This window comes from Haliotis cracherodii, unplaced genomic scaffold (genome assembly GCF_022045235.1).
Source record: "Haliotis cracherodii isolate W230 unplaced genomic scaffold, xgHalCrac1.p SCAF_13, whole genome shotgun sequence".
Taxonomy (NCBI): Eukaryota; Metazoa; Mollusca; class Gastropoda; order Lepetellida; family Haliotidae; genus Haliotis; species Haliotis cracherodii.
The window spans coordinates 36,229,995-36,250,775 of NW_027266268.1; the positions used below are offsets into that span (position 1 = coordinate 36,229,995).

At 40.9% G+C, this 20,781-nt stretch overlaps 2 protein-coding genes across 2 annotated transcripts in view; both read left to right on the forward strand.

The window, feature by feature from the left end:
* Nucleotides 1–3,474, forward strand: part of LOC139459894 (ATP-dependent RNA helicase A-like) — a 38,012-nt gene extending 34,538 nt beyond the window's left edge. The window contains exons 28-29 of the mRNA XM_071241609.1: nt 412–606; nt 1,240–3,474. Coding sequence (XP_071097710.1) covers nt 412–606; nt 1,240–1,705 — 661 coding nt within the window. The 3' untranslated portion in view covers nt 1,706–3,474. The remainder of the gene's footprint in view (nt 1–411; nt 607–1,239) is intronic.
* A 3,432-nt stretch (nt 3,475–6,906) lies between these two features.
* Nucleotides 6,907–20,781, forward strand: part of LOC139459270 (AP-3 complex subunit mu-2-like) — a 29,384-nt gene continuing 15,509 nt past the window's right edge. Inside the window, exons 1-11 of the mRNA XM_071240721.1 lie at nt 6,907–6,994; nt 9,632–9,710; nt 10,879–10,984; nt 11,541–11,653; nt 13,430–13,554; nt 14,826–14,985; nt 15,761–15,874; nt 16,945–17,018; nt 17,681–17,786; nt 19,357–19,515; nt 20,247–20,297. Of these exons, the coding sequence (XP_071096822.1) occupies nt 6,960–6,994; nt 9,632–9,710; nt 10,879–10,984; nt 11,541–11,653; nt 13,430–13,554; nt 14,826–14,985; nt 15,761–15,874; nt 16,945–17,018; nt 17,681–17,786; nt 19,357–19,515; nt 20,247–20,297 (1,122 nt within the window). The 5' untranslated portion in view covers nt 6,907–6,959. The remainder of the gene's footprint in view (nt 6,995–9,631; nt 9,711–10,878; nt 10,985–11,540; nt 11,654–13,429; nt 13,555–14,825; nt 14,986–15,760; nt 15,875–16,944; nt 17,019–17,680; nt 17,787–19,356; nt 19,516–20,246; nt 20,298–20,781) is intronic.

Genomic DNA, 20,781 nt, shown 5'->3' on the forward strand with positions numbered 1-20,781 from the left:
AACTGGTGAGTGTCACTTTACAGGGAGACATGGTAGTGCTGGACAACTGGTGAGTGTCACTTTACAGGGAGACATGATAGTGCTGGACAACTGGTGAGTGTGACTTTACAGGGAGACATGATAGTGCTGGACAACTGGTGAGTGGACTAGAATCTGGCTTTCAGAAAGGGAGATGTCACTGTGTTGCTGAGATGTCATTGTGTCACTTCAGGATGTTCAGATTGGTGTATGGGGTCCAGTCCAGGGTTAGAATCTGGCTTTCAGAAAGGGAGATGTCACTGTGTTGCTGAGATGTCATTGTGTCACTTCAGGATGTTCAGATTGGTGTATGGGGTCCAGTCCAGGGTTAGAATCTGGCTTTCAGAAAGGGAGATGTCACCGTGTAGCTGAGATGTCATTGTGTCACTTCAGGATCAACCTCCGCATGGAGTATGATGTGGCAGCTTGTGTGGTTGCGTTGCGCCCACTGCTGGAGGCGCTGATGGTGCGGTCGACGAAGGAGCCGGAGGGTGTGGCGGAGCCGGGGCCCCAGGAGGAGTGTCTTCTGGCTGTGCTGAGAGTCATGTCCCGCCCCCACGCTGGCCGCTTTGGGCTCAGCCAGGAATCGTGAGTACAGTGAAACAGTCCTTGCAGCCTATGGCTTATACACGATGACATAAATTTATATAAAGTTGTCTTGCTCGGACATGTGTTTTCCCAGACCGGAAGTGTTTATTTAGAATAGCTAGAAAAGGTGATCTGCATTTAAGGGAGTTCGGGATCCAATATGAATGTAGATACTGGTGAGGTCAGACGTCATATGATCTGGTAAAGAGGGTTCATGTTTCTTGTTGTAAAGTTCTTGGTCATTCAGGACCAGGCAGAATGGGTCTGTAGACACCCCCCTGTACTGAACAAACAAATTTAGTAATAATCAATATTGTTGGCATATTTTAATGTAGTTAAGACTGAGCACACAATTTCATAAAAATATCCGAAAAAATATTCTTGATCCCTAACTGTTTTTGTTCAGTAAAGTGTCTTGACACCGTTTGGCTCGGTGTCAGCAGTCGAATTAATTTGGTGACATTAATTTCATGATTAATATTTACAGTAACTTAATATTGTTGTAGTCATTTCCAATCAACTTGCATACTTTATTTGCACTTATCTGTAGGAAATATTTTTGTGTCTGAACTCTCACATTCAGAGCATATCGTGTGAGTTTGTAGATTTGATAACAAGATGTTTTCTCGACAGGGGAGGCAACAACATGCGAGGACCCCCTGCCAAGGTGCCCCGGATGGGGGGAGGGGGCTTTGGTGGAGGAGGAGGAGGAGGATACAGTGGAGGGAGAGGGGGATATGGTGGAGGAGGACATGGCAGTGGGGGAGGAGGCTATTGGGGTCGGGGGGGAGGAGGAGGATATGGGGGTGGAAGAGGCGGTGGTGGTTATGGCGGTGGTGGTTACGGAGGTGGCCGGGGAGGAGGAGGAGGATATGGAGGGGGCGGGTACGGAGGTGGTCGGGGTGGGAGAGGAGGAGGAGGATTTGGTGGGGGTGGGAGTAGATACGGAGGTGGGGGTGGAGGTGGCGGTGGGGGTGGATTTGGACGTGGAAGGGGATTCCGAGGTGGGCAGCAAGGTGGATTTGGGAGTGGGGGTGGGGGCTTCTCCTTTGGTGGAGGAAGTGGCAGCGGAGGAAGTGGTGGTGGAGATCAGGACTAATTTGATGGAGGATCATCACTGTTCTATGTGCACAAGAAACCATGGATGTTTTATGGACCGAGACATACTGGATTGGATGTGTTCATGAATGTTTCATTTGAAAACTTTACGAGGATGAAACTGAAGATTGTTCACATTTAGTCTGTGTTTGTTACAAAGTGTGAGACAAAGATGTCTACTGATATGTGTCACGAACGTGACGTGTAGACCAACATTGATTCAATACTTGGCCTGGGACTACTTCGAGATACACATTGATGACAGCCGTTTCCGTTTGGGTGGAATTATTGCATATAGCACAAATCTGCTAATATATTGAACCAATACAATTAGGTGGAACATATTTCGAACTTTGTCTAACAAAATAGACAGCAATTATTGCCCTTGCTACAAGAAGTGTCACAACTAGAACACACTGATCATCAGTTAGAAATAACTTGTGCTTCTTGTGATGGAATGGTTACAATACTTAGAGTTTGGCAGAAATGATATGCCAGATCAAAAGATGAATTAATTTTTGTCAAAGCAATACAGTATTCCTAATAGTGATTAGTAATAAGAAAAAATAAATACTAATTTTAAGCCACAGTTATCCTACATATTCCTAACTTCGTCAATTTGGAATTAGCATCTCTGCATTCACAACTTGCTTCATTCTGTATCGTTACTTCATGTTGCAAACTTTGTATTAATCATCTGCACATACAGATTCACATAACAGTTTTATGATTATACCAGTGTTGAAGATACTTCCTTCCTAACCATCCGTCACAGGCTGTTTTTGCCAGTGTTAAAAACATCAGGACTGGCAACTATTCATAATGTATTAGACTTGCCAGTCCGGGTGTCTACAGGAATTCTAAACACTTTTAGTGCACAATGTGGGGGACTATTGATTCCAGGCTTTTTGATGATGTCATTGTGTGCAGGAAACCCTCAAAGATTTTGACAAAACTTTATCGTTTGTCAGGGTGGCCTAGTTGCCCTAGGAGCTGCACGTCACTGTCAGAGTTGTGTCCCTTAGGAGTACCAGGAACCAAGGATTATGTGTTTGAATCCCAGATCGCCTTGATTGTTTCTAATTTGTCAGCTCTTGGGTTTCACCAAAGTGGTAAACGTCAAGGACCTGCATCACTTCGGGCTTTCCTCTCAATTGAAACAGTGGCATGCTTGAACTTCTTTTCAAAGTAGCATTAAACCATGGTCTCTCAATGTTAGTTTGTGAGTTATTCATATTTTTTATTCATTTACTTGGAGTAGGTGGGTAGCCTTGTGGTTAATGTGTTGGCTCATCAAACAAAATACCTGGGTTCAGTTCCCAACATGGGTATAATGTGTGAAGCACATTTTTAGTGTGACATGGTCGCAATATTGCTAAAATCAATATAAAACCATACTACTTTAGGAAGGAAATTATTCAGTCTGTCCCTAAATTTTGGAATCAATTTATTTATGTTAATTGAAGTATGGATATGGCACTACAGATTTATTTGAAATTTGTGAAATATTGTCCTCATATTTATTTGTACATTGGGTTTCTTTTGAACAAGGACTGACCTTGGACATGTGTTCATCATGGCAATGTCTTGGGGAAATGGAACTTGGTTATTTTTACAATTTCTTAGAATCCTTTTTCTTTGTTGTCACTGAAACTTAAAGTATTAAGTGATTTTATGATAATGATGAAGTGAAGTTGTGGACCACCACTAATGTCTCTGTTTTACTATGTTGAGTTTGTTTACACGATCTGACTTATTGTCCTCAATGAGATGTTGAACTATATGTGAAATAAATGTTCATGAAGAATGTTGAGTTTGTTCTTTTGTCATTGAATGTTGGACACAGTAGTTTAGAAAAGCTATTGGGCTGGGGGTAGTCTAGAGAACAAAGGGCTTCTAGTGGATAGTGTCTGCCTCGAGCACGGAAGGTTACCATGCCAATTCCAATGTGAACCAAATGTGCTTCAGCTTTTGAATGTAGCAGAGTTAAATCTGAAGATAACCTAACTCAACATTGAAAACACAGTATGTATTTCTCCATTCTACCATGACAGTCACATGTTCTATCTAGACAGGGATGATATCACATGGAGCACCTGAGCAGTCAGCTGTTCTAGACATACATAATCTCACATGGAACACCTGAGTAGACAGGGATGATATCACATGGAACACCTGAGCAGTCAGCTGTCTCTAGACATACATAATCTCACGTGGAACACCTGAGTAGACAGGGATGATATCACATGGAACACTTGAGCAGTCAGCTATTCTAAACAGATGATATGACATGGAACACTTAGCAGTCTGCTGATCTAAACAGATTATATCACATGGAACACCTGAGTAGACAGCTATTCTACAGAGATGATATTACATGGAACACCTGATCTGTCAGCTGATCTAAACAGATTATATCACATGGAACACCTGAGTAGACAGCTATTCTAGACATACATAATCTCACATGGAACACCTGAGTAGACAGCTATTCTAGACATACATAATCTCACATGGAACACCTGAGCAGTCAGCTGTTCTAGACATACATAATCTCACATGGAACACCTGAGTAGACAGCTATTCTAAACAGATGATATGACATGGAACACTTAGCAGTCCGCTGATCTAAACAGATTATATCACATGGAACACCTGAGTAGACAGCTATTCTAAAGAGATGATATTACATGGAACACCTGATCAGTCAGCTGATCTAAACAGATGATATCACATGAAACACCTGAGTAGACAGCTATTCTAAAGAGATGATATTACATGGAACACCTGATCAGTCAGCTGATCTAAACAGATGATATCACATGGAACACCTGAGTAGACAGCTATTCTAAAGAGATGATATTACATGGAACACCTGATAAGTCAGCTGATCTAAACAGATTATATCACATGGAACACCTGAGCAGTCAGCTATTCTAAACAGATGATATGACATGGAACACTTAGCAGTCCGCTGATCTAAACAGATTATATCACATGGAACACCTGAGCAGTCAGCTATTCTAAACAGATGATATGACATGGAACACCTGAGTAGACAGATATTCTAAAGAGATGATATTACATGGAACACCTGATCAGTCAACTGATCTAAACAGATGATATCACATGGAACACCTGAGTAGACAGATATTCTAAAGAGATGATATTACATGGAACACCTGATCAGTCAGCTGATCTAAACAGATTATATCACATGGAACACCTGAGTAGACAGATATTCTAAACAGGTGATGTTACATGGAACACCTGATCAGTCAGCTGTTCCAGACACACATGATATGACATGGAACACTTAGCAGTCAGCTGTTCTAAACAGATGATATCACATGAATTACACCTAATCAGTCAGCTGTTCTAGATTGAGACATTACATGGAACACTTCTAGCCACAGATGATATCACATGGAGCACCTGTGCAGTCAGCTGATTTAACACAGATGATATCACATGGGACATCTGAGCAGTCAGCTGTTCTAGACACAGATGATATCACATGGAACATCAGAGCAGTCAGCTTTTCTAGACACAGATGATATCACATGGGACGTCTGAGCAGTCAGCTGTTCCAGACACAGATGATATCACATGGAGCACCTGAGTAGTCAGCTGTCTCAGACACAGATAATATCACATGGAACATCAGAGCAGTCAGCTTTTCTAGACACAGATAATATCACATGGGACATCTGAGTAGTCAGCTGTTCTAGACACAGATAATATCACATGGAACATCAGAGCAGTCAGCTGTTCCAGACACAGATATTACATGGAACACATGAACAGTCGGCTGTTCTAGACACAGATATCACATGGAACATCAGAGCAGTCAGCTTTTCTAGACAGATGATATCACATGGGACATCTGAGCAGTCAGCTGTTCCAGACACAGATGATATCATATGGAACACCTGAGTAGTCAGCTGATCTAGACACAGATGATATCACATGGAGCACCTGATCCTGAGCAGTCAGCTGTTCTTGACGCAGATGATATCACATGGAGCACCTAAGTAGTCAGCTGTTCTTGACGCAGATGATATCACATGGAGCACCTAAGTAGTCAGCTGTTCTTGACAGGGATGATATCACATGAAACACATGAGCAGTCAGCTATTGTGTAGATCAGATATTACCAGACTAAATGTCTTTTGAACATTTTGGTTTAGACTGTTTTAGATAAGCTACGATCACTCAAGTTTTGTGTAAGCTGGTATTACTTTTGTAAGGGATTAAAGTGGGATATTTCTTTCTGAAAATGTAATAAGTGGAAAATATAATTTGAATATATCACAACACAAATATTCTGTTTGTGTAAATGCTGTTAAAAGGACAGTTGGACACAATGTATTTGATATAAAGTCAGTCACTCCAGAAAATGCTCACAGTTTCTCAGTTGTCAATGGTATTCATCTTGGTACGATCCCTTTGAATGTCTAAATATTTCTTTGATCTTCTTGTCCACAACAATAGTAGATCACTTAGATCAAGCAGGTGAACAAAGGCAAGTTTTTTTAATAATTATAATTATTAAGATGTCACAAGTATTTGCATCTAATTAATGTGACAGACCATGAAACATGTGAGCTGTGTGGAGAAATTGATACAACTGAACAGTTACCATGTATGTTTCTAGTGGTACTGTCAACCAGTTTTGAAGGAATTTGTTTAATATACTAAAATTTTCATGGCATTTTTGTTATCACTGACTTTTTAGCCAGTTGGTGCTAACAAAATCTCAGAAAACTCTCACACAGCAGCTGTAAATTATTTTTTGATGATTGCAAACATTTTTGTTTACATATATTGAGGAACTGAAGGCAACTACCACTTTGATCATTTTACAAAGGAATTGTCAGAACACTATAACATGTTTTTAAAAAGTGAGTGTAATGATCACCTCACAGAACATAACATTGTGTAATGTTGAATAAGAGACCATAGTGAATGTTCTATTTGTATGTTACACTTTGCAAAAAGAACCTGCCCTGGTACCTCCAACCACGTGGGGATGTAAGGGTATTTACGTCAAAATACCCGAACAAACATATTTCAAAATAAAACAAAACAAAAAATAAAATGTGTGCTCGATAGTAAGGGATTCGAACTCGGAACCTTTACATGCAGATGTTTTCGATATTTTAACTTCAAACGGAAATGACAAGAGTAACTTCCCCTAGTATTTGGTTGTTCTTCCGTCTCTTGAGACCGTCTTCTATGTGGCATATTTCACGATGATTCACAGTCTTTTCGTCATTAATAACAGCGGGTATGGCATCATGAATACTTTGTGTGTTTATTATAGCGAAGACATGTTTGACCCGTTTTGTTTCCAGGTTTTAGCGATCCGTGAATTAGACCCGTGACGTTTGGTCATGTGGGTGGGAGGTTTATGTCTCTTGTACATTTGTGATTTCATTAACACGATGGACAACGTAAAATAATTTCAACAACCGAAAACGGTAATAGAAGAATCCCCACAACCATTGTCTGTGACGTAATTCTACCTGAAAAGCACATCTTTTGCACACAAGTCAGGACGTAAAGATATCTTTTAGTCAGGAAATCAATCTCATTAAAATCAGATCTTAGTTTTTGCTACCGCTAAACAAATATCTGAGGACATCCAATTACGGGTCACGTCAGAACATCCTTTCGCGAATTTTGACTGACCAATGGAATGACCGACAAGAAATCAACATGAGCCAATCAGAAGGCAGCTTACTCGAGCTTTACGACACTAGTTTGAAACTGGCGACTACGCTTCGAAACATATTTTGATGTATTCTCCATTAAAAAAATTAAAACTGTTAAGAAGAATATTCTGGAATGGCTTAAACATGGTCTAGATTGTATGGATATAATCATAAAATCCGTAACTGTCGTTAAATATTTCGTGGTTGCATGATTAGAAAACACATTCCGACTGTCACTTTCATGCTCTGGTAAGCGACATGTGATTGGTTGGATGAAACGTCGTTCTGACCCTTGATGGGATATCCTCAGATCTTTGTTTCGCGATAGTGAGAACTAAGATCTGATTTTAATGAGATTGGTCAGGAAATGCACTTGTGATGGTGCACTATTACAGTTTTAGCACAAATGAATTTTCCATTCAATACCTATCAAGTCAATGTGTCCCCTTTTCATATTTAAGCCCTTTCCCCAGTAACCTATGCTTGTCGAAAACGAGTCTAAAACGGATCGCATGGTCAGTCAATTTCTGTCATTATGCTGGAAAGTTGCCCCTGGTTTAGTTACGCATTTATTTTCAGTAGGATCATATGCTATATTATCGCTATATTATTTATAATGGATCAGTGAATGCTAACTAACTTATTAAATACGTCATACGCAAAATGTTTGTTTTTCTTTGTTCAAATTTTATGACACATCAATTAGGATTGATCGATGCTGATAGTCTTTACCGAGTTCAGTGAACAAAGTACCTGTCATAAGCATGACTCAAGGGCGGGCAACTCTATATTATCAGAGTATGGGTCTTTTGTGGTTTGATATGTGTGGTTTATGTTGTTTATATTACTTTCTATTTTGAATTATCTATACATCAATCAAGCGATGAACTATCGTGCTTAGATTTGCGTAAGTAAACAGTCAACAGGGGGTGTGGATTACGAGATTTACCGATACCGCGATAATATTGTGCCCATGATAATATGGAGTCATACTATACACCCTGATATAATTTACTGAGTTGCTTTCTTATTTGAAGATCTGTTTGGGGAAGTTAGGGGTCTTATTATGTCCAGGTCAGTTGGGGTGGGAAGCAAAAGGTGGAGATTTGGCAAACAATAAATATTTCACATTCAGCCTTCGAAATTCACAGTTGTCTGCAAGCACAAGACTACTGAGTCGTGCTGAGGACAAGTAAACGTGGAATTAAGGTAGTCTTCATTGACTTTGAGGATTTGTGGGCTATTAGTTTTACTCTGAACCAGTTCTCAATGCTTCAGTTTGCTACAAATCAAACCGACAGAAAATGTAGACATTGTAAACATTTTTGTCTTTTCAAGAAGGACTAGCTACCATTTCTGAGGACGGGTTAAATAAGGTTCGGGATTAATCAATGTCTGCTGTATTATGAGATTCATGTGTTACTAAGAAGGTGTACAGGTTTTTAATAAAGGTGTGGTGAGGTGAAATTGGGTTTAACGTCGAGTCCAAGATTATTGCACTTATATACCAACGTGCATGTACGTTGTCTGTTTGTGTGACTGCTTGTACTAGTCCGGACTGATGCCGATTTAAAGTGCTAGCCCACTGAGATACCATGCTGCAGTTTAACATGAATACCCCACTCAGACACAGTATACTGACTCCGAGCCGACCAGTCCTTGTTTTAGCCCCTTAATGCCGCGCGCCAGACAGGGTAACAACAAGTACCATCTTTTAACGTCTTTTGGTATGACGCGGCCAGGTATCGGACCCCGGACCTTCTGTTCCTCGGGCGGACGCTCTACCACTAGACCACGGAGGCGGTCTTTTAATAAAGCCTGAAATATCGGTATGATGAGATACTGATCTAATTTACCCTAGCTTTGCCCAAGCTCTTTGTATTTCCCCCCAAATGTTAATATCACCAGTGATCAGGATGACAAGTCATTGAATACAAGATCTTATTATTGGAAACAAGTGAAGATGATGTTACAATGGATAGATGTCTTTAATTGGAGACATTTACAGAATGACCAACCTCACAACTCCGATGACTTAATGTTGAAATTCTGGAATCAAAACTTAAATAAAATGTTATTTCTTGTGCTTTCTACACTTGATAGTGTGGCCTTTCATCTTTTGATAATCAGGTCCTGTGAGGTATGGCGAGATTGTCACTTTGGTTACGCCACTGTCTTACTTACCTTTGTTCATTATTGTTTTTTTTCAGAGATGTGTTCATGGAAAAGCATTGGAAAAGTGTGATACACAAATCAATATGTGACTACTTTTTTGAAGCCCAGAATAAGGTGAGCTTGATATGCGGTTAGACTGTTATTAGTACGGAGAGTACTAGTTACTTTATATTATATATATATGAAATATTATGTACAATTATTGACAGAACTTTGTACTTGTTGCAGAATGACCTGAAAATGTTGTGAAAAAATAAAACATAAACTGTCAAATTTGGCATAAATCAATGAATAAAGGTGAATTTTCTTCTTGATAATGGAAGTTATTTTTATTTTAAGAAAGTAAACTCTTGACTGGAGTCCTATAGATGTTGTCTGTCAACGATAATATGTCGGCAGTAAATGTTAAGTTGTTGGATGTAGTCTGTCATGAGATACATGGCGTCAGACTCACAAGATTCACAAAAGCACCTCAAGGTGTTAAACGACGAGTGTTTAGTCGAGCTGTCCCAAGGCAAACCGGGAACAACTATTTGTTTCTGTTCCCGTAGTATGTGATTTGTGTAAGGTGATCTTACAGACCAGAAGTAATTTTGATTTTTGTCTTCGAACTTGTGGCTAAAGTCACAGACTGTTTGCCTAAATACTGTATTCAACGTAATAAGCACCCAGGGCGCTCTCAAAATTAGAAATAGGGGGCTCTTATTATAATATAATTTTTGTGAGAAAAAAAACAGAGTTGAAAGATTGTAAATTTCATGGTTTATTCTGACAGCCCGAAATGATACAAAAGAAAAGTCTGTGCGTATTATACACAACAGATATATTTTCCAGAATTTAATTGCCCATAATTAAGGGTGCATATAACACACGATTGCGTATAATACACGAATAAATAAGTCTTGTGTACATTGATCTGAAGGGGTGCTAATTGGGATTTTTCGCTAGCCAATATATTAGCAAATATCGTAGTGGGTGCTTATTAGAGAGGGACGCTTATTACGTCGAATACGGTAATACATATCATGTTGGCCCCACAGAGCCTTCATCATGCACTGCTGGTGTAGGTGATTGTTGATATATTGTCTGCTAAGCTAGTGGGTCTGCGTGGAAAATCTGGTGTTGTGAGAAAGTGAGTGAGCATGTGCCGGCCGGCGTGACAGGTTGTTTTTGTGTGAGTGGTGTAAGCTGAGGAAGAATAAAAGAAGCAAAGTGTCTACAGCGCTTGGTTTTGGTTATTGGACTGGCATTGACAGTGATGATGTCGGTCTCTCTTTCTCAGGCCTCCTGCCCCGAGGATGTGCCGCCAGTCATCCCCACCCCCCACCACTACCTCATCAACATCTACAGGAACAACCTCTACTTCGTGGCTGTCACCACCACTGAGGGTGAGTAGGAAGATCAGTATGTAAGGTCCAGTCATTGAACCATGATATTGTTGGAATATTGCTAAAAACAGCATAAAACAATACTCACTGTTACATGGTTATAGATTGGGATTTCCTTGTTTGAAGTGAAACTTGGAGCCTAAATGAAGTCTGTCTCACATTGACTGTCTGAACATTGATTGAATTTCTTATCAGAACACAAATATCAAATATATCTTTAGAACATGCTTCAATTTAAACGTTCCCAGCATTCCAACATCCATATTCTTCTGTGTCAAATGAGGGCGGTCAGGTAGCCTAGTGGTTAAAGCGTTCCCTCGCCACGCCGAAGACCCGGGTTCGAATCCTGTCATGGGTACAATGTGTGAAGCCTATTTCTGGTGTCCCCCGCTGTGATATTGCTGGAATATTGCAAAAAGTGACGTAAAACCATACTCACTCACTCACTCACTGTGTCAAACGGGACTAACAGTGGAGCAGACTTGCATCAGTTCTTCATGTTTATGTGTGTTGGATGTAATATTCTGCCTCCTGTACAACCCTGTCTATGTATCAGTTCCCCCGCTGTTTGTGGTGGAGTTTCTACACCGGATCTGTGACACATTCGAGGACTACTTCAGTGAATGCACCGAGTCCCAGCTCAAGGAACACTACGTTATAGTCTATGAGGTAAGGAACACAATGTTATAGTCTATGAGGTAAGGAACACAACATTATAGTCAATGAGGTAAGGAACACAATGTTATAGTCTATGACGTAAGGAACACTACAGTATAGTCTATGAGGGCCGTGATATAACTGGAATACTGTTAAAAGCGGCGTTAAACCCATCTCACTCACTCACTATGAGGTAAGTAACACAATGTTATAGTCTATGAGGTAAGGAACACAATGTTATAGTCTATGAGATAAGGAACACAACGTTATAGTCTATGAGGTAAGGAACACAATGTTATAGTCTATGAGGTAAGGAACACAATGTTATAGTATATGAGGTAAGGAACACTACGTTATAGTCTATGAGGTAAGGAACACAACGTTATAGTCTATGAGGTAAGGAACACAACATTATAGTCTATGAGGTAAGGAACACAACGTTATAGTCTGTGAGGTAAGGAACACTACATTATAGTCTATGAGGTAAGGAACACAATGTTATAGTCTATGACGTAAGGAACACTACAGTATAGTCTATGAGGGCCGTGATATAACTGGAATACTGTTAAAAGCGGCGTTAAACCCATCTCACTCACTCACTATGAGGTAAGTAACACAATGTTATAGTCTATGAGGTAAGGAACACAATGTTATAGTCTATGAGATAAGGAACACAACGTTATAGTCTATGAGGTAAGGAACACAATGTTATAGTCTATGAGGTAAGGAACACAATGTTATAGTATATGAGGTAAGGAACACTACGTTATAGTCTATGAGGTAAGGAACACAACATTATAGTCTATGAGGTAAGGAACACAACGTTATAGTCTGTGAGGTAAGGAACACAATGTTATAGTCTATGAGGTAGGGAACACTACGCTATAGTCTATGAGGTAAGGAACACAACGTTATAGTCTATGAGGTCAGGAACACAATGTTATAGTCTATGAGGTAAGGAACACAATGTTATAGTCTATGAGGTAAGGACCACGACGTCTATGAGGTAAGGAACACAGTGTTATAGTCTATGAGGTAAGGATCACAATGTTATAGCCTATGAGGTAAGGAACACAATGTTATAGTCTATGAGGTAAGGAACACAATGTTATAGTCTATGAGGTAAGGAACACAATGTTATAGTCTGTGAGGTAAGGTTTTGAGATGTGTCTTCCTCATCATGATCAGGTAGCCAGACATAGCACAATACTTGAACCGCAGTATATGTATACATAGTATTTCAATAGTAATTCTACCATGCAGACAAGGAGACTTTACGAACAGTATTCTTTTGGAATGCATAATTGCACATTGGTCAGTAGGTAAACTATCTGAGAAAGTTCCACAATGGGGTCACAGGTAGTGAAACATGTTACAAAAATTACTCAAGGTCAAGATTTATTATCGGAACACTATCTGAAGCACTCCATTCCAAATTACGAGAAGAGGTATCTGATCTACAGTTAGACCACCTCAAATTTGAAAACACTAAATTTGATCTCCTTAATGGGCATTGATTTGGTCCAAAATATTCCAATGTTCTATCTCCCTTACATTTAACTTTGAGGTTATGACAAAAAAGAACATGCGCAAGTGGTATAGCATCGGGTGTGTTTGGGCGAGCACTTCCAAGTTAATCGATGAGTGTATTTGGACGAGCTGTACCAAAACAAACCGAGAACAACTGTTTCCTTCTGTTCAGTTAATATGCAGTGTTATGGAAACATTGGTCAATATTGCTGGTGAGATGTGCACCTGTTGACCACTGCTGTATCCTACTATATTCAGCTCCTGGACGAGATGCTGGACAATGGCTTCCCACTGGCCGTGGAGTCAAACGTGCTGAAGGAACTCATCAAACCTCCCAACTTCCTCCGTACCATAACGGACACAGTCACCGGCAAGTCCACCAGGTCAGTTGTCCCCCCTTTTGGCCTTACTCTTTAACTTTAGTATTACCATTCGTGCTATTGTCTCCCCTGATATCCTTGACCATGTTAGTGTTACTTTTCGTCTCCCCTTGTATCCTTGACCCTGTGCTATTCAAATTACCACCATTCCTTCTGGTGGATTGAGAAACAGGTCTCATAAATAGAGAGAGTAGATTTGGTTTTAGTCTGCATTTCACAAATTCCAGCAGTATCACATGGGAATAAGAAAATTGGGTTTCACACAATATGCAAATTTCTTAACCACAAGACTGCTCCACCACCTTTAGAAGTCTAAATGAAACTTCTATCGGTTTGTCCTTTTGGTGAATTTAACAGAGGCACCACATGGGGACTCCGGGTTAGAATAGTTCCCCAGCAACCTATTTTGGTCGTAAGAAACCACTAAATGGATCAGGCTGTCAGATTAGGTTGATTTTGTGTCATCGTACCCGGACCTCATGGATCGATGCTCACAGTGTCAATCACTGGATTGTCTGGTCCAGACTCAACGGTTTGCAGGCTGTCATCATATAGTAAGCAAAACAAAACTAAAACCAGAAGCAACCAAAGCTAGCATCATGAATATCTCCATGTTCCACTGGTGCATGGAGAGGTGGGTAAGAATTCTCCCTGGTATTTATTGGGGTTGTGTATTGGCATAACATTTGTATTGCAGTATATTGTGATACAGGTATCTGTATTGTTACATACCGGGAGCTACAGTGTTTGACAGTGATTGGCACTGATTGTACATGCAGAGCCTAGTTTTTACATACTGAAGTAAATATAACTCATGGTCAGTCGCCGCCATTTTGTAGTCATGGAAACATCATTCGTGAATGAATTTCTCTGTAGATACAAACTATTGATACAATACAATATGTAAAACAATAATCTTAGAACCCAATCAATAGCACCAACATATTATACCTATCCTACTAGACACAAGTTTAATGTATTAATGTCGTCCACTAACAAATACACAATCTAAAACCTATCGATGTACATATATAGAGCAATGTGTGTCAGAATCAACTGGTACCCTGACTACCTCAAATTACCATGGTATCATGGGCCTATGGCCTACACTACTAAATGAATAAAGTTGATAAATACAATACAAATAAGAACAAAAAAATGTTTTGCCAATATACATGAACACAGTAAAAAATATTGCAGTAGATATCATTTGAAAAGCATATTACAGTGTACAGTCATACAGGCCTAGCATTTCTGATCCGCTCTGCCTGCAGCGTGAGTGCCACTCTGCCCACTGGTCAGCTGTCCAACATCCCCTGGCGCCGGACTGGGGTCAAGTACACGAATAACGAGGCCTACTTCGATGTGATCGAGGAAATTGACGCCATCATCGACAAGTCCGGCTCAACCGTCATCGCGGAGATACAGGGATATGTATGCATAACCTTAGTCTTTTAACTGACAATTTGTTACAATTTGTTTTGAAATATAATTTTGTATTCATATCTCAATTGTATATGTAATTCAACTTGTTTTTGTCGGTATATGGCTGAAATAACGCTGATGCATCATTAAATTTTAACTCACTCACTCACTCACTCAGTTTTAAGCTGACAGAATTTGTCAAGTTTATGGCCGTGACAGTTCAAAGAACGGGTCACACAAAGTTATTTTCTTCGTCTTTAGGTACTTGAGTGCTACTTAATTTTTTGTGGTCTGAGTGATATAAATTTGAAATGAGGTCACTTTTCCTCATATGGAAAAGCGATGGCTGCTCTGAGGCTGATATTCTGTCTCAAGTCAGCACCAGATGTCTGTAGAAATCCCAGTGGGAATGAAGACAATCAATTCATGATATAGTTACGACCAATGTGATGGCATGGTCAAGGTGACTTCATTCACTGATAACAGGACCGATAAAGTGAAATGCTTATTGTCACAATTTTGCTTTGGATCAATGTTAAAATAGCTCTGAAATTAAAAGGTTAAAATCTTGAAAAACCCAATTTTGAACAAAGAAATATTTTCCAAATTTATATGCCATTCCAAGGGCACTTAGTTTTGAATCCTAGATGAATCCTTTGGCCTAAAGTAAGTGAAGAGTGTCCAGACTGTCAATGTTTAACTTGTCATTACAGTCCATTGATAGTTTGATCACTCATTGCCAGTCTATCGGTTGGATTTGATCATGTTTTTCTTTTCCCACCAGATTGACTGTTTGATCAAACTGAGTGGGATGCCGGATCTCACCTTGTCCTTCATCAACCCTCGTCTCCTGGATGACGTCAGCTTCCATCCATGTGTCCGATTCAAGAGATGGGAGGTGAGGGTTATCCGTCACAGATCTTTACATGATCCCCCGCGAAGATTTAGGTTAGAATAGGTCTTCAGCAACCCATGGTTGCCGTAATAAGCGACTATGCTTGTCGTAAGATGCGACTAATTGGATCAGGTGGTCAGGCTAGCTGACTTGAATGATGCATGTCCTTGTATCCTAATTGCATAGATAGATGCTCATGATGTCAATCATTGGATTGTGTGGTCCAAGCTCAATTATTTACAGACCGCCGTCATATAGCCTGAATATTTGTGTGTGCGACGTTAAACAACAAACAAACAAAATGAGGCAACTGGTGGAGATCTCTGGTTTGGATGGGTCCCAAACCGACTGAGATCTCTGGTTAGGATGGGTCCCCAGCCGGTGGAGGTCTCTGGTTAGGATGGGTCCCCAACCGTTGGAGATCTCTGGTTAGGATGGGTCCCCAACCGATGGAGATCTCTTGTTAGGATGGGCCCCCACCCGGGGGGGATCTCTGGTTAGGATGGGCCCCCACCCGGGAGGGATCTCTGGTTAGGATGGGTCCCCAACCGGTGGAGATCTCTGGTTAGGATGGGTCCCCAACCGGTGGAGATCTCTGGTTAGGATGGGTCCCCAACCGGTGGAGATCTCTGGTTAGGATGGGTCCTCAACTGGTGGAGATCAATGGTTAGGATGGGTCCCCAACTGGTGGAGATCTCTGGTTAGGATGGGTCCCCAACTGGTGGAGATCTCTGGTTAGGATGGGTCCTCAACTGGTGGAGATCTCTGGTTAGGATGGGTCCCCAACTGGTGGAGATCTCTGGTTAGGATGGGTCCCCAGTAACTATGCTGGTCGTACAACGTGACCTTGGGCTTGATTCTCAGGCTCGGTGAATCATCTTTCGTGTCATCATACCCTGAAGGTGTGGCACGTTGGTCATGATATCAATCACTGGTTATTATTATTTACAGACCACCATCTATTAGCTGGAATATAGCTGAGTGTGGCGTTAAACAATAAACAAACAAGACTTATATTGGGATGGTGAGCCCCCCCTCAAGTTTTTTTACCAAGTTTTATGCTTTCATTTCAGAGTGAGAGAATCTTGTCGTTTGTGCCGCCTGATGGCCACTTCCGGCTGATGTCGTACCACATAGGAACCCAGAAGTGAGTGCTTCCTGTTGCACAGGCTTCCGTGGTCTGGTGGTAGAGCGTTCCCCTGAAGAGCGGAAGGTCCGGGTTTGATCCCCGGATGCGTCACACCAAAAGACGCTAAAAGGTGGTACTTGTTGTTACCCTACCTGGCGCTCGGCATTAAGGGGCTAAAACAAGGAGTGGTCGGCTCGGAGTCAGTATACTGTGTCTGAGTGGGGTATTCATGTTACACAGCGGCATGGTATCTCAGTGGGCAAGCACAAAAACTCAGCATCAGTCCGGACTAGTACAAGCAGACACGCACGCACACACACACACACTTTTTCACTAATTAGTGTTTGGTGTAACAGCCATGAAAGCAAACATTTAAGGTATGAATCGATATTTGTTACTCAGTGTGCGACTGTGATCGATACTTGTATCGGGAAGTAAACTATCACGATCCACCGATGCATCGGTGTATTGTCTCACTCACTCACTCACTCACTCACTCACTCACTCACTCACTCACTCACTCACTCACTCACTCACTCACTCACTCACTCACTCACTCACTCACTCACTCACTCACTCACTCACTCACCTGGATGGAACATTGAGTGTGGCATGGAAGATAAACAGAACTGTTAATTAGGTTATTTGAGGTAGTAATGAATGTTTTATTCTATTTTCAGTATTGTTGCCATTCCAATTTATCTCCGACACAATATATCGTTCCGAGACGGAAACTCAGGCAGGTTTGATGTCACCATTGGACCGAAACAGACCTTGGGAAAAACAGTGAGCAAAATAGGCAGTGGTTTTCAGCCTGTTTAATGTTGATAATGATTACCGTATTCGACGTAATAAGCGCCCCTCCCTTATAAGCGCCCATGGCGATATTTGCTAATATATTGGCCAATGAACAATCCCAATTAGCACCCCTTCCGATTGATCAATGTACACAAGACTTATTTATGCGCGTACAATACGCACTCGTGTGTTATATGCACCCTTAATTAATGGCAATTAAATTCTGAAAAACATATCTTTTGTACATAAACTTTTCAGGCTGTCAGCATGAACCACGAAATTTATCTTTCAACCAACTTTTCACCAAAACAATATTCTAATTAGAGCCCCCTATTTCTAATTTTGAGAGCGCACTGGGCGCTTATTACGTCAAATACAGTATGCATGAAGTTCGATAAATGATTGTCACAACATTGTCATTTTTTTCCTTTCTGCTGACCAATGTCAACTGTGAAGGAAGCATTTGCCGTCATCCATTGTATCATCACATCGCATTATATATACCATACATATATATGTACCAGTGTTTTCATCAAGGGTTGATTTCACTGCTGGTCCATAGGCCCGTGGGCTGTTAAAATTACAAAGGGCTTGCTGAAATGTAAAGTAGATGGCACGTCTGGCTAGTCAAAATTTCACCCCTTCTCAGTGTATGTTTATTTTTTTTAATTGAACACTGCTTGTGATTCATGTAATTTTGTTGAGACATTATTTAGGTGGGATGAGGTCATGTGAATGGTTAACTCAAGGAATGACATCTCGGTAGAATGACAACCAGTCAGCATTTTGTAATGTTGTGTACAACATCATCATTATATCATCACGAAATGAGGCAAATGGAAGCCAAGATTTGAGGGTGAGGAGGTCTAAAACTACAGAGCCCAACTAGGTGGCTACATGACCTCAGATTCTGCCGCTTCAGGGCCTCCACCATTTTCTTGGAGGCCTGGAGTTTGGAGAAGGGCCAGTAACTTTTATAAGGAGCAATGGGCGATCGGGTAGCCTAGTGGTTAAAGCGTTCGCTCGTCACGCCAAGGACCCGGGTTCGAATCCCAACATGGGTACAATGCGTGAAGCCCATTTCTGGTGTCCCCTGCCGTGATATTGCTGGAATATTGCTTAAAGCGGCGTAAAACCAAACTCGCTCGCTCACTCACCCACCCACTCACTCACTCACTCACTCACTCACTCTACCTGTTACATGTAGGACTGACAAGACATGTACGTGGACCTCAATAGGTAAATCATCAATCAGCCTCCAGCCTAGAGAAACAGTCGTGTACACATCTCCATAACATCTATAAAGACATATGGTTTCTGTGCTCCTAAGTAGGCATTATGTAAAAAATAATAACAAATAAGAACATTTCTATATTTTCTGCCATGTGATAAAGTGAACTGGTGCCGTTGCTATTTAGGAATTAAAACATTGTAACACCACCCTACAGAGACAGTAACATATTTCTTTTGTTATCCCATTTCAGTGATGTAAATGTATTGTTAACAGAGTTATGGCTCAAAGACTTAGTTGTTCAAGTCAGCTGTTATTATGTTGCAGATAGAGAATGTGACACTGGAGGTGCCGTTCCCAAAGTCCGTCCTGAACGTCACTCTCTCCACCAGTCAGGGGAAGTACACGTTTGACCCTGTCACCAAACTCATGACGTGGGATGTCGGCAAGATCGATGCATCTAAATTGCCAAATATCAAAGGCAATGTAAGCAGGGAGATTTTTCTACAGTCTTAACTGAAACAACCCATGAAGATCCGGGTTCCAATAGGTCTTTAGCAACCCATGCTTGCCGTAAAAGGTGACTAACAGAATCGGATGGTCAGGCTTGCTGACTTGGTTGATGCATGTCATTGTATCCCAATTGAGTGGATCGATGCTCATTATGTCAATCACTGGATTGTCTGGGCCATACTTGATTATTTACAGACCACATTTATATAGCTGGAATATTGCTGAGTGCAGCGTTAAACAACAAAGAAACAAAGTTCACTGAAACATACATTTGTTCTAGGCTGATCACATTCTGTGTTATAACATGTTTTACTTGATACAAAGAGTATGTAGGATCTTGAGTTTCCATTCAGGATTGGAGTCGTATCACAGTAACCTATGTAAGAGTTGACAGATTGGGTGGTCAGACTCGATGACTTGGTTGATTGTTGTGTAGCCTCGTAGTTTGAGCGTTGGCTCGTCACACCGAAAAAAACCAGGGTTGATTCCCAAAATTGTTAAAACACATCGTGTCCATTCTTGGTGTCTTAGGGCTGAAATAGTGCTGAAAGTGTAAATATAACTCAGATTCTTCTCTGTGAGAGAGATTTTTGCTCTTCTGGAGCCAAGGGAGTCATTAAAAGACTTTTGTTGGGGTTGGTTGTTTTCTTCTGTTTGTTGCAGTGGATACTTCAGTGGTGTGAACATTCAGCTTGTGTTTTCAGATTAGTCTACAAACGGGTGCTGCTATCCCTGAGTCCAACCCTGTGTGTACGGTAAGACAGTTGTTCCAGCCCCATGCTTCCTGCTTCCTGTGAGACTCCGGGACAGTATGTGTCACCAGAGTTTCACAGTAAACCAGTATCAGAATAATGATATGCAGTACTTGAGTCACAATTGGCCTTCCCCACGTATTGATATGCAATACTTGTCACCGTAAACCTTCCCTGGGTATTGATATGCAATACTTGAGTCACCATAAGCCTTCCCCACATATTGATATGCAATACTTGAGTCACCATAAGCATTCCCTGCGTATTGATATGCAATACTTGAGTCACCATAAGCCTTCCCTGCATATTGATATGCAATACTTGAGTCACCATAAGCCTTCCCTGCGTATTGATATGCAATACTTGAGTCACCATAAGCCTTCCCTGCGTATTGATATGCAATACTTGAGTCACCATAAGCCTTCCCCACATATTGATATGCAATACTTGTCACCATTAGCCTTCCCCACATATTGATATGCAATAC